This window comes from Camelus bactrianus, chromosome 12, assembly GCF_048773025.1.
Source record: "Camelus bactrianus isolate YW-2024 breed Bactrian camel chromosome 12, ASM4877302v1, whole genome shotgun sequence".
NCBI classification, from domain to species: domain Eukaryota; kingdom Metazoa; phylum Chordata; class Mammalia; order Artiodactyla; family Camelidae; genus Camelus; species Camelus bactrianus.
Window position 1 is genome coordinate 13,138,345 of NC_133550.1, and position 14,347 is coordinate 13,152,691.

Consider the following 14,347-nt stretch of genomic DNA (forward strand, 5'->3'; position numbering starts at 1 on the left):
AAGGCTGACGGCCGAGCCCCCGCCCACGCTGCGCCCACCCCTCCGTCACAGGAAGTGGAGCCCCACCCCCAACGTCAGGGGCCGGAAGTGAGCGTTGCTGGGGCGCGGGTGTGGGGCGAAGGCGAGAGTTGGGAGAGCGGAGAGCGTGTCTCGGCCAAGGTAGGAGACACGCCCCGGTCCTGGCTTGGGGCTTCCGAACAACTCACCTTTTGTGGGCTGGGGATCCTTCACCGTCTAGTTGTCTTCCCTTTTCCCTTTTCTGCTCAGAGCTTTCGGCCTCGTGGGTTCTCAGCGCCGATGTTTTGGCAACTGGTGGTTCCGTCGCGGCTTCGGGCTTCGTCCCCTCGAGGGCCTTCCTCCCCTCTAGGCCCTTGGCCTTCCTGGCTCCTTTGTCTCTTTTCCTTTAGGTTAACCACCTTCCCCACCTTCGCCTTTTTAGTCCCGTTGTTTAAACGACTCAGATTGTTTTGTTGAAAGGGAGAAAAACGATGGTTTTACTGAGACCCCCAGCTCTGTTAAGAGTTTAACCAGTTGCTTCAGACTACAGCCAGCCCCTAAACTTAACTGCTTAGTGTAATTTGTACATTTCACCATGGTCTAGTGCTAGGGAAAAGGTAAAAGAAGTCCTAACAATTTGATACGGAAGATAATTAAAAGGGCAGGGCTGAATGATGAGGTTATGGATTCCAGTACTCTTAATCTACTGTAATTAGTCTTTTGGCCCCCAAAGGATAGGGTAGCTTCTACAAGAAGATGAATCTGGCACTGATCACTCCTTTAAATACCTTTAAATCAAGTAATAGTACTCGGTTCTTCCTTCCAATTCTTTTATTTTTATTGAAAAAGTATAAACTAATTGTGTGTAAGTAAAACATGTCAAAAGGAAGGTCAGAATTCTTAATCCAGGCATGAAAAATATTTTTATGGCAATTTGGTCACTGATAATTGTCATTTACAAATGGGCTCTGCAGCAAATTACTAAACTAGAGTTCCAGCTGATCACTTGTGTTTCTTATCATAGGTTCCAAGGCTGCTTATGTCATAGAATGGGGGGAAGGGGTGTGGAATTGCATGCGGGGCCAAAGGAGAGCTGGTTCTGGAGGCAATAGCTGTAAAGCTAGCCTATTTTCAGAAGTTTCCTATGGGGATGGTTTTATATAAATTTAGTTTTTTCTCATAATGATAAGTTTATTTAATCACAGTGCTCAGTAGGGGGGATCTCAGGTAGAAAAGGATTCAAACTAAAGAAACAGTTCTTGTCTTTTAATCTTTCGCATTTCTGTTACAGATTTGTTCTTGTGACTGTGTTAATATGAAATGAACAGTTCTTAAGTCCTAACATTCAGCAGTGCTCCCTCAATGTGTAAAAAGAATGAGTACTAACTGGAGAGACTTAAATAACCAAGTCTATCCATTTTAGCATAGGAGATTGGGGGGTGGGGAGAGGGGAGGTGAAGCATCATTGGAAAAAGTGTGGCACTTCCTGATCATGTTTAAGAAAAGTCATAGAAATAGTAAATTAGAATGTCTCTGGGCATGTTGGATGGATTGAGTGTATAGTCTGACATAGGCTTCCAGTGTTCTCAGGTCCCAGGGGGGAAGCAAGCCTGACAGCCTGCCCATCCTGTATTTTTAAGGACTTGACAGGAGAGCTTTAAAATAGTACCCTATTCTTTTGTTTATCCTGAAGTTTAAATAACAGTATTCTCGTGGGCTTGATTTGCCCCCGCTAACCTTAAATAGCATCAAGCCCTAATAGATGGTAAACAGTAACATAACAGGCTGTTGTAATGGCACTGAAAATAGGCTGACATCGCCTGAATACAGTTTAAGTTACTAGGCACATATATGGTTTTTTCTTAACTGTTTATGAGCCCTAGAATTTATTCCAAGAGTGTGAATTAGTCAATGATGTTAAAATGCCTCAAAGTAGTAAAGAATGCTTTAAAGAGGAGAAACTATTTGGGGGAGGGAGGTGCTATAAGGGTTTTTTGTATTGAACCTGGGTAACTTTTTCCAGTTTGATTCCACTTCTTAGAGCTACATTTGATACATTTCATTTCTGATTCCCTGAATCACTGCTATTTTTTTCCCACAGCACTTGGATTTGGCTCCTTCATTTCCAATATGGAAGAAACCTACAGTATGTACTTCTTGTTGCTTTTAGAAAATAAGTTAAATTACTTACACTTAGTTTTATGCCTTATGAGACCTTTATTGTGTTGGGAAAGAATCAAGTCTCTTGCTAACCTGCCAAAGAGAAACAGTCTCCCCAGAGATTGTTTTAGTAATGTAGAGAAGTGCCCAAATTTGAAATAAGACATTTGAAATTTAAATAAAGAGGTATGAGAAAGTTAATTGAGCTTTGAAAAGGCTGCAGTTGGGACACCTGTGTTAAGCTATATTTTTACTAAATGGAGCATTTTCATTCCTCAGGACTTGTTTTTCTGTTAATGACACAGAAGAGTAACCCTTGGTTTCTTTTATTTTGAGGGATAATGTGGTATATATAATAATGTTGATGTACACTGAGTTTTTAGGATTAAAGAAATCCTAGGGAGAATTCCTTTGTCTCACGTGATCTAGGAATCTTAGATGGCCCAGCAAATCAAAGGGAGCCAGCAGACCTAGAATCAGACAAGTGTAGAACCAAGAGAAACCTGAAAAGTCATGTCATTTAACACTCAAATTTTACAACTGAGAAAACAACCTAAATTAATTGATTTGCCCCAAAGTTACATAGTTGGTTGGGGGCAGAGTCAAACCAGAGTCTGGTACATTGTTTATATGCAGTGCCTTACTGATACCACAAGGCACTGTGGTTTCTAGGCCCTGACCAAGCATGAGGGACATCTGAGTGAATGAAACTCATCAACAGGACCTACTTTCTCTCCAACATTGCTGTCTTGCTCAGAATCTCTATAAGTTCCAACTAAAGGATGTTTTAGTCCCATTCTGCCTTCACGGAAGAATCCAGTAGAAACTTTATCACCAACATACAGAAATTACATGGAAACAGCCTTTATTATATATCTACAACGGAGGTTCTCAAACCTTAGCATGCAACAGAATCACCTAGGGGGCTTATTAAAACACAGGTTGCTGGACCCCACCCCCAGAATTTCTGATTCAGAAGGTCTGGGACCCAAGAATTTGCATTTCTAACGTGTTACCAGGTGATGATGCTAATCTGAGGACCGTACTTTAAGGATCATGGATCTGGAAGGCTGATTGTCCTTGATCTTCCTTAGGGCTCCCTTCTTCACCCACCTTAATTTTTCTTACAGTATTTTAATTAAAATCTGAAATGCCCATGTGAGATAAATGTGAGATATAGATTTATATTTATTTATTCTTGGAAGCTGACTGCTCTCTATTAGAAAGCAACATCTCTCCTTTATGTGTCTCATTCTTTACTTTTTTCAGCGATAATTTTTTTCTTAGAAAAATATCACATGGGTCTTTTAATTACTGCTACATAGCACAAACTTTTTTACATAGTTGGTACAGTAGGTGTTTGTTAAAGAAATAAGGAAAAGATGAATTCTGTATACTTTAAATTTTATTTGTTTTGTGATTAAATAAACTTAATAAATAAGTTGGCTTATGAAAGAATCAGCTCCTTTAAGTCTGTATTTGATTATTGAAAAACATGGCATTTCTTTCTGTTTATCTGTGTCTTTCTTAATTAAGCTTAATTGTTTTACAATTAAAGAAAAATAAAAATATCACCTGGGAGTGTATTAGAAATGCACAATCTCAGGCCTCTTTTCTGACCTACTGAATCAGAATCTGCACTTTAACACAGTCCTCAAGTGATTTAACACCAGGGATCATGTTAAAGTGTGAGAAACACTGCTTTCCAATGTACTTGACCTTTTTACCATATTGACCTAAAAGTCTAACCTTAATCTGATAGATTCCTGAAGATCTCCAATTCTGTCTTTGGGCAGTACCTCTTAGCCGGTGGTACTCTTGACAGGTCTAGTTCCTTATTTCATGAAGTTTCCTCCATTTCTCACCATGGGTTCTGGGCGCTACCCAAGTGTGAGGAACATTTGAGTATATGCTTTTGGAGGATGCTTGTCCACAGGGCCCACTTTATTTTCCAAAATAGGTTATATTCCCAGAAAGCCACTCAAAATTTTTGCTGAACAGTTTGATAGTATTTTATTACAACTTGAAATGCATATATACTTCAGTGCAGCACTTTTAAGTATCTGCCCAAGAGAAATACTCATACAGTGCACAAAGAAGTGTACATTTGATTGCTAATCACAACTTGTATTAATAGTAAATAACCTGAAACAAATGTCCATCAGGAAAGAACCTGATTAAGAATATACGGCCCATCCATATGCGAAAAAGAAATACTTCTTGTATGTACTGACATAGCAGGAGCTCTAAGATATATTAAATAAAAAAAATAGCAAAATAGGTACAGGAAATCTTATCACATGCTACATACACTGTGGATAAACCTTGAGGACATTATGGTAAGTGAAATAAATCAGTCACAAAAAGACAAATGCTGTATGATTTCACTTACATGATGTATCTAGAATAGTCAAACTCAAAGAAACCAAAAGTAGAATAGTGGTTACCAGGGGTTGCAGGGAGGAGGAAATGGGAATTGTTTAATGGGTATAGAATTTCAGTTTTGCAAGATGAAAAGTTCTGGCAATTGGTTGCACAAAAATGTGAATATACTCAATACTACAGAACTATACACTTTAAAATGGTTAAGATGGTAAATTTTATGTTATGGGTGTATTATTACCATGAAGTTTTTTTAATTAAAAATAAATTTAAAAGTGTTTTAATCTGGAAATTCAGTTTAGAGCTGACCTAAGTTATCAGAGACCAAAAAAAAAAAAAAAAAGAAAGCATTATGGTAGGAAGCTATCATTATAAACTCTGATGTTTGCCACTGTATGGGCAGTCTAATGGGTATGAATCATAAGGTACATCTAGTCTGTCATCTGCCAGCATGCCCTATCTTTTGCTGGTGATGGAATGGATTAAATGAAGGGAAACTAACAAGAATTTCATCTGTAAACTCTCCCTGGGTGTCCTGAAGCTTCAGAAGTCTGAAAAGATTGCTGGTCAGGATGAGCCTGGTTGGCATAATAAGCCTGTCTGTCCTCTAAGACTTCATTCCAATTCATTCTGTCCTTCAAGTCACCTTTCTGGCTCATTTGCATCACAATCATGGTTAACAGTTTATTCCATGTTTACCACTCTTCCAGTGAAATTGTCTGTTTAAATTCCCCACTGGACTCTGGTTTTCATAGCAGTTTTCTGGTTTGTAAGGTTCTTATCGAATGTAAATTGTTTATCTTATTTCACTTTTATTATTGCCTTCATTGGTAGCAACAGCATTTTATTACGTTGCCTCTTGTCCTCATAATATATTCAGAATGTGCTTAACCATTTAATTTCCCTTCTTTAACTAGGCTTGTTAAAATTGGGGGTCCAGCCTGGACATTTTGAAAAGCCTAAGGGTAGTTTTACACATTCAGAGAAACTTCTCTAGTCACAAACTATTGAAATGATCCCTGAAAGTATAGTCTTCTAAAGGTAGTTTTAAATAGCACAATATGGGTAAAGGGCTTTCTTTCACACAGTAGCTCCATATATCTGCAGTTGTGTTAACCTCAGGAGGTTCTGTTTTTGCAGATTATTCTTTATTTCATCTGGCCAATTTGATAATCACTCAACTAAAGAATTCTCTTTTTTTCTCATTGTGTTCCAAAATATGAAAAGTAAAACCACCTATCTGATAAAGGTTTTGGTTTCATTTGAGAGGTAACTAGATTAACCAAGGTCTCACAACATTGTAAACTGACTATACTTCAACTATATATATATATATATATATATATATATATATATATAAAGATCAGGAACTACTTACAGAAGTACATTAAAGCAGACAAAGAAATCAATAAATATTTCTCAAGCCTCCATAGAACATACAACTGATACAGAGGCATACTTACCAACTTTTTTTGTGTCATAGCATACTAATAAATAGACAAGGATGCTAGTAAAGGGAATTTACTACCCTCAACTTGCCCTAGGACTGGTTAGGGAGTAGGGGACTCACGGGTAGTACCCCCACGTCAGTGTATTGGTACACTGTCCATTCCAACCCTCAGCATACTGGCTGGGAAGCTCTGGTTGAGCTAGCTAGAGATAAGAATGGCCCTGAATTAGCACTTTTAGAAAAGGAAAAGATTTCATTTCATTTAACTTTTTGTTTATGGTAAGGGTAGCCAACAATGAAAATAACAATATTTATGTGCAACCAAATATGAACTAAGACCCCATCCCATGATTGCTGGTTTTGCTGGACTTATTAAGATTCAGTGATAACAGTTTTATCTTTTCAGGGTTACATTTTCATTTTCAAATGTTTAGTCACCGTTTAAAAACAAAAATTCCAAGTTGTTGTTAGACTGTCTTGTTCAATTCTTACAGATTCTGTTGAAAAATCCAATGTGCCGGGGATGCTGAAGTTTTACAAGGGCCTGTTAAGCTTTATACTCACCCTATTTTTCTCTCTTTCAGTCGATTCCCTGGACCCTGAAAAGCTATTACAATGCCCCTATGATAAAAACCACCAGATCAGGGCCTGCAGGTTTCCTTATCATCTTATCAAGTGCAGAAAGGTAGGGTATTATTTTCATAATTTGCCCTGTGATGCCCTCCTGAGTTCTTTTTAAAAGCCAAATTTTGTAAATTTCAAATAATTTTAGCATAAGTGTTTTAGTTGAATGCCAGAATTGCTTTGAGTTAAATACCAACATTTATAGAAAGGAATTTGTTTATTTCTTACATGCATAAGTTTTTTCTTGTTTCAGTTTTTCCCCCAACTGATGACAAAGCACCTTTTATAAACAGCTTCTCTGGAGTCTTCTCAACCATTGTAAAACAGAGGAAACACTAATTTTTGCTACCAATGAAAAATCCCTCCTGCCTTGTAAATTTGATCTGTTCATTGTCCTAATAAGGATGGAATACTGTAAAACACTCATTTCTGATTTTTTGTTGTTGTTGTTTGGAGATTTTAGAGAAGGTAAACAGCCAGAGTTTAGCCCAAGAAAAGATTATTCCTAAAAATAACTGTTTCTCCAGGTTTCAGCAGTAAGCTTATGGTGAGGGGGGGGACCAGCTCAAAAAGTTTTTTCTGTGGTCACCCTTTTGTAGACTTATCTGACGTAAGCTAACTTAATGCTGATATATTAATTGAGGCAGTTTGAAAGGATCATTAGAATACAGATGTCAGATACTGAAGCCCAAGTTCTGCCAGGATTTATACTTGGAAGACAATTCTGTTATTTAATCCAAACCTACGTACAATTCAAGTATGCATTCTTCAAAGGGTGTTTCTCTTGCAGTCCTGGAGGCATGATCACAATGCCATTGTTGATTATTTCTCAGCTCTTTTTAATCTCCAGAGCAAGGATTCCTTAAGGTTGAATCTGGACAATATGAACCAGCAGATACCACCACAGCTTCCTCCCCTAGGCTCTCAAACATGTCCCAAGGTTGGGAAAGGGAGCCAGGTGGTGAAAAGACATCATCATAACTCGCCTCTTCTAATGCTCTTAATCTTCAGCCACAAAACCTTTGCGCTGGAATGCCTGATATCCCTTACAAAAATCACGGAGATACTTGCCCTCACAATTTTCTCCAGCCTCTATTTTTTTCCACCCTCCCACCCACTTTACATTATTTTTACTTCAAGTATCATTTGTGATACACCTTTCACTTCTCCTAATAAATAAATTTGTTAATTGCTAGTAAATTTACCATAGGATTTGGGTGATATTAAACACTTTGTTTTACTCTCTTGTTTTGTATTAAAATAAGAAACTTGGTCAGCAGAGTAGAGTCTATCATTTGGGCTCTTCCTTAGTGAAGTAGCTGAAATAAAGTCCAAATTGTTCAGAGCTTCATTTCAGGCATCATTACTTTAAATAAGCGTTCCTGCGTTAATCTGAAAAATCACTGGGTTTGCCTCTTCTGCAGCTCCCTTCCAGCGGCTGTTTGCCAGCACTGTTGTACTGCAGTAGCAGGGGCACTACCGCAGTGCAGACTAAGGGTATGTTTTAGTGTTACTGTTCGCCCTTGAATATCAGCTTTCAAAGACACCCTGAGAGCTCTACCTTTACAGGCTGTGCTGCCCTATTCTTTGACCCTGAAGTAAACAATGGAGAAAATATGGTTCAAAAAACCCAATCCTAAATTCACTGTTTGCTTCTATATAAGCCACTTTAACCCCAATATCTGTGTTGTCAGTCATTACAGTCATTAGGTTTTGATGATTTTGAGGTAAGGTGTCTATAGTCTGTATGAGTGATAAGTAATTCCCTCTTAATTTTCTACTATGAGTTCACCTACCATAGCTCAGCGACAAGTTTATGGACAAGGACCCCTTTAATTTTTTTCCATAGAATCATCCTGATATCGCAAACAAACTGGCTACTTGTCCCTTCAATGCTCGTCATCAGGTTCCTCGGGCTGAAATCAGTCATCATATCTCGACCTGTGATGACAAAAGCTGTATTGAGCAGGATGTAGGTAAGACTAATAACCAGCTAAAATGTTTCGGTGCTAGAGGTTATCACCCCCTTCATATTTGTATGATGCTGCATTATCACCTTGATTTTTAACTTTCATCATTTCTGAAGAACAGTACTTTTCTGCCTTTGAGACTTTTACCTCATCAGCAAAAGGTTGTCAGGTTGTATTTGTCAGACTGCTTTCTCTTCTGAACAACCTGATTTATTTTACTAATAACTCATCTAAGTATAAAAATCTTTTATTGCCATAAATATGGCAAACATCTTTGTTTCTGCTTCTCTTTCTTTCCTTCTGTCGGCAAGAGGATAAGACCTGTCTATTTAGCTTTCATCCCATCCATTTTTTCAGAAACAAAGACCTTTTAGGATACTGCAGCCTTTTAAGCCACTAACACTTCTAAACATAATAACTTGGCAGTATCCTTTTCTTAAGCCAGAATCTCTGTTGTCTTGCAGTCAACCAAACCAGAAACCTTGGACAAGAGACTCTGGCTGAGAGCACATGGCAGTGCCCTCCTTGTGATGAAGACTGGGACAAAGGTGAAGTGTCTTTACATCTTTTTCTTCCCAATGTCTAAACCTCAAGTCATTTGCTTTAGACGGAAGGAAGATTTCCCTTTTTTATGAGCATACCATGTTGTTCAGAATGCCTTATTATTTTTATTGGGCCCCAATACAAACTCATTTGTATTGCTACGCAGACACATGTAACAGTCTCCCTCTTGATTGGAAAAAACACTTCTTTACATCTGTTTTTTTCCATAAATTATATTATACCATCTGTGTTTGGTTGTTACTAGGTACATTTATTACTATTTATGTAGCTTGTGTTTATATCCTTCTATCCTTCAGTTAAATTCTTGCTCCTGTGTCATTTAGGCAGGGTACTTGATTAATTTTTACTTGCTTCCCTAAACTTAAGTTTATTATTTCTCATCTTACAAATTCAACTAGCATGAGTTGGTGTTTTGCCTTGTAGTGCCACAAACCATGTTTTGCTTCCTTTAGCAGATTTGTGGGAACAGACCAGCACCCCTTTTGTCTGGGGCACAGCCAACTACTGTGGCAACAACAGGTAAGTGGAATGGCCTCATTCCCACCACTGCCTCCCAAAATCAAAGTGCTCTGTTACCAGTAGAAGCTGCCAAAGCATGAATTGACTTCTTTCCTTAATGATGTTACTTGGTGGTAATTTAGTCTAGATATAGTTTTGGTGGGTTTTTTTCCTTATTTATTCCTTGATTCAAAAGCAGGTCGCATGCTTTATGTTAATCACTGTGGGAACACAAAAATACTAGCTCATAGTCTAGCAAGGGAGACAGTGGCGCCAGACATTCTAATGTTTTAGTTGGGTTTTTTGCTAGGTTCACATTATTTTAAGGCTTTGAAAAAATTCTCTAGCTATACCACATGGATCATTTTTATTCAGAAAACCGGCGTGTAAGGAAAACATAATCTTAAAATTTCTTGATTTGAGATTGGACAATTCATAATACCGGGTGAGTAGGGAAGAAAATGCATCTCTTCTTCCCACTGATTTTGTATCTAATTTAAATCTATAAGATTTTTCATTACTGCTTGATCGTCAAACCTTAAAAGGTCAAGCTTTAAACCCACATGAGAATATTTCTGGATTAGAAAATGAAGGAATTACATGCTAGACTTTATTTTTTTCCCTCAAATAGAGTGCTTATCAATTTTTATTTCTTAGCTCGTGAGGTCAGTTAGTTATTGTTAAGTGTACCTTATTTTGTGTACGCACTGAGATAGAAAAACTTAGAGGTGAATTCCACTGGTACAATTTTAATTTTACCTCAGTTCAGTGAGATTTATTCCCTTTAGTTTGGTTGTCTTGGCATTTTATTTTCTCTCTTATATTTGAGTGAGTTGATGAGCCTGTCATACAACTGAACAGTAGATGGCATTGCTGTTTATCTCAATTTCTGGAAAATGAAAATGGTTAGACCCATCTTAATGCCTGTACAGAACAGTGAGCTTTCCAGAAAAGTGGTAATCATTCTAATTTCAAGAATGTTTTGATGGAAATGTGTTTACATTTCAGAATGTAGGTTGTTGTTTTCCCCAAAATTACAAAAAACACATTTTGATTGTCTTGTGTGTGCCTGTCTGGAGAATACAGATATGCTGGCATAGTCAATTTGTCTTTCTTTTTGCAGCCCCGCAAGCAACAGAGTTATGGAACATAAGAGTAACCTGGCTTCAGGCATGCGCGTTCCCAAGTCTCTGCCGTATGTTCTGCCATGGAAAAACAGTAAGTGAAATAGAGGCAAAATGCTTTTACATTGTTCACTGTGCTAAATACAGTTGGTCTTAGTTATTCAAAGACATGTTCAGTCCGAACACCTTTCACTCACATGACCCTGAGAGTGAGTGTCTCCTTAAATTTTGTACCCTAAGCACCTCACTGACTTCACCCTAATCCTGATTCTGGTTAGTAACAGGAAAATATAAGATCATAGAAGCCTAAAGATTATTTTCAAGGGGGGGTGACAGACATCAAATACCATGGGTAAATTTGGGGACCAATAAAAAGGCTATTGATTTTGGCTAGGAGGATGTCATCCTTGGTTTTCAAGGCACGGTATCAATAAGGAATTGGGATTAGAAATTGGATTGCAGGGGCCTAAAAGGAAATGGGTAGAGAATAAAAGTATAAGAACCAGCGTAAGAATGATACTCATGTGTCTTCCCTAGGCTTCAGAGACCATGCTGAGCAAACAGGCACTAAATTCATATCATACCGCCCTAGTAAAGAAATCCCCACATATGGAACACTTAGGATACTATCATGTTTATTTAATACAAACTTTCTTTTTCTAATGTTGCTTCCAAATTCAGATTCTCTATATTTGAATCTGTGCCACTGTTTGAGCTAATTTTTCGATGGCTAAAGGGTTCTCTTTTAAACATTGCCCTCTGGATACTTGCATTTTCCCCAAAACGAGATCACCAGATCATATGCCACAGGGCTTGATAGATAGAGAATTGTTGTTATTGTTGTTTTTCATACTCTTGAGTAGAATCCAATCGCTAATTTTAAATTCTACTTCTATATTGTAATTCCATATACCCCAGGAATAAGTCATTTGTGTTTGGTAAGAATAGGAGATGGAGTGAATTTCAATTGACATGTGTATTTATTTTGAAATATTTCTACTTCATAGATGGAAATGCGCAGTAACTGAATATCTCATCAAGTAAGTGTTTCAGTTTTATTTCACTGTTTCTTCAGATGATAGCAAGATTTAACTGGACATAAAGCACTTTGGGTCCAATTTTCTTTCAGATTATCTTACCAAATTAAAGCTTTGTGTGTGCCTATGTTTTTTAAGTATATAGCCTCTGTTATGGCTTTACATGCTAATGAATAGGCATTTACTAGTTAAATTAGAATTCTGTTAACATGCCAAGTTGCTTCCCCTAATGTTGGTACACATTGCCTTTTTCCTTTTTCTTCTTTTTTTTTTGTATCAAAGTTGCATTCTAGATCTATCATGCCTTTTTAATGGACTGAGATTAATCAGAGAGTTGTGCTTCACTGCTCTGCAATTCTTCCCTGTGCAGTACAGTTTAATACTCATCAAAAAATTCACACTCTTTTTAATGAGCACCTAAAGTTTTGGGTCTCTAAGAGTCTTGCACTGTTGATCTTATCTGAATATTTGATTTAGTAGAACCTCACAAAATCTATATGAAGAGACCAAAATCTTTTACTTTTCACAGATGAAGCCTTTCTTTGAGGTCACCCTGTGTACTCATAGTAGAGCTAGGTTTGATGCTTCACATGCTGCCTTGGCTGAGGTCGTCAGGTCACACTGCTTCTGGCAAAAGGAATATTATTGGGCTGGGAATGGGATGATCATCCCCACTGTCTTGCAGGGGCCTTCAGTGAATAGTTATTGAATAAATGAGTAATTGGCCTGTTTTCTTCTAGTCCATTCTCTTTTCTCTGGACAGTGAAGCAAGTTATTTTTCTATGAGTTAGGGTTCATTTTGTACCAAAACTGTTATTCTGGAGAGAAGCAGAAAAGAGATTCTAAAAGCAAACACGCCTGAACTCTGAACAGTAATATTTATCAGTTACTTCTAGGTACTGGCCATTTTTCTTGGTAGGTTCTGACATCAAATTATTAAATATATCTGGAAACCAGAAAATTGGATTTGGCCCCAGAAGGGAAAGAGACACGACTGCACTGGGGTGTGTCAAGAAAGTACACACAGACCTTGGTAAATGGTGAACTTTGACTCCTTCTCTGACACACTGCATAAGATTCTTGGTGCTCATCCAGTATGGACAGCTATCTAGTAAAAACGGCTAGTCTAAGGTGAAAGAAAGCCTAGGAGAATCTTCCCTCTGCCACTTAAGACTAAACACTTTTCTGCTTTGGAACTTAACCCTTTATTTTTTTTCCTTTTTTTTAATGGAAGTACTAGGGATTATACCCAGGACCTTGTGCACCCTATGCGTGTGCTCTACCACTGAGCTGTACCCACCCCCTGGAACTTAGCTCTTTGCTGATGAACTCCTTACATACTGAATTTTTTTTTTTCTGTGTAACCCCTGAGGAATCAGAGGGGGAAAATAAGAATCCTTAAACAGCCACAGACCTTCTTACCCTCCTAATAAAAATAAAGCATCATTTCTGAATGCCTGTTGTTACAGAATTCTCTTCTTTGCAAGGACACACACACACACACACACACACACACACACACACACACACACACACACACACACACACACACACACACAAAGAAAGAGAAGACATGACTTATTCCGTTAAGGAACTTAAGAGTGGGTGGAGAATTTTTTTAATGCACATTCATGAAAAGGGTTTATTCACCTTTCACTTAATATGCTTTATCCCATTTGTGTTTTTATCAACAACTCCACTTTTTACCAGCCAAGTACCTCAAGAGCAGGTAATACTGTACCAATTTTTGTTCCCCTAATGTGCATTGTAACAGCTCAAAAAATATTATTGAATTAACAAGCAGATAGAGTATATGAGAAGAGAAAAAGATCAATACAAGTTAATTGGAATTAATCCAGAATTGTCTAGAGAAGTCAGTTGTCTGAATGGTCAGTTCTGATTTTTTCCTCACCCACGAAGCTGTTGACACAAGAAGTGGACGTTGATCCCTGTAGAGAATGTTTTTAATTCAATTAACAAGTTTTTGTGTGCTTAGTGGTACTAAAGAGCTAAGGGTCAGAAAGTACTTGGTGTTCTGCCATTAACAACAAATTCTTTGAGCAGATGAAGGGATTTTAATTGGGCTGTAGTTGTGTGGCCCATTGTCAGATGTAGTTGGTGGTTTTGTCATTGAAAGGAACTAAGAACTCTTTTCTCCTTTCCTTACAGATGCCAGACCCTAGGAGACTCTTGCTTCTTCCTGCTACAGTGGGGTCTTCATTTTTTTCCTCCCAATCTAATTAAAGAAAGATAAATTGTCTGTGGCTTTCAAACTGACAAGTACCTTTTTTTCTCTCCCCTCTGTGAGTCCTCACTCATTTGATGCAAGAAAGAACCCTCATGCTCTGAAGAACTGTTTCAGATAAACCATCATTGTAGCTAGCTTGATAGTTTGGTTAAGTAGCTGCAGCCCCAAGATCAGAAATCACACCCCATCCCACATTAATGAAACAGAATCATTTAAAGTTATCTTTAAAGGATCCAGCTAAAGCAGGCAAGAAACTTGGGTTAGAAAAAGTAACTGTGTTTGTGTTCTCTGAT

General features: G+C 37.8%; 1 protein-coding gene and 1 pseudogene across 2 annotated transcripts; one reads left to right on the forward strand and one right to left on the reverse strand.

Annotated features, from left to right (window-relative positions):
* Window positions 1-50: 50 nt before the first annotated feature.
* GTSF1 (gametocyte specific factor 1) lies at window positions 51-14,066 on the forward strand. 2 transcript variants are annotated; one of them, XM_045523556.2, is made up of 9 exons: window positions 51-159; window positions 2,099-2,143; window positions 6,574-6,674; window positions 8,463-8,589; window positions 9,048-9,131; window positions 9,600-9,666; window positions 10,769-10,863; window positions 11,777-11,809; window positions 13,976-14,066. In XM_045523556.2, exons 2-8 carry the CDS (start codon window positions 2,128-2,130, stop codon window positions 11,791-11,793), a joined length of 507 nt encoding a protein of 168 aa, XP_045379512.1. In that variant the 5' UTR covers window positions 51-159; window positions 2,099-2,127; the 3' UTR covers window positions 11,794-11,809; window positions 13,976-14,066. The 2 variants fall into 2 exon arrangements, with proteins under 2 accessions (XP_045379512.1, XP_010962727.1); XM_010964425.3 differs by having other exon boundaries at window positions 9,603-9,666.
* On the reverse strand, window positions 5,478-5,574 carry LOC123619540 (small nucleolar RNA U3; annotated as a pseudogene).
* Window positions 14,067-14,347: the final 281 nt, after the last annotated feature.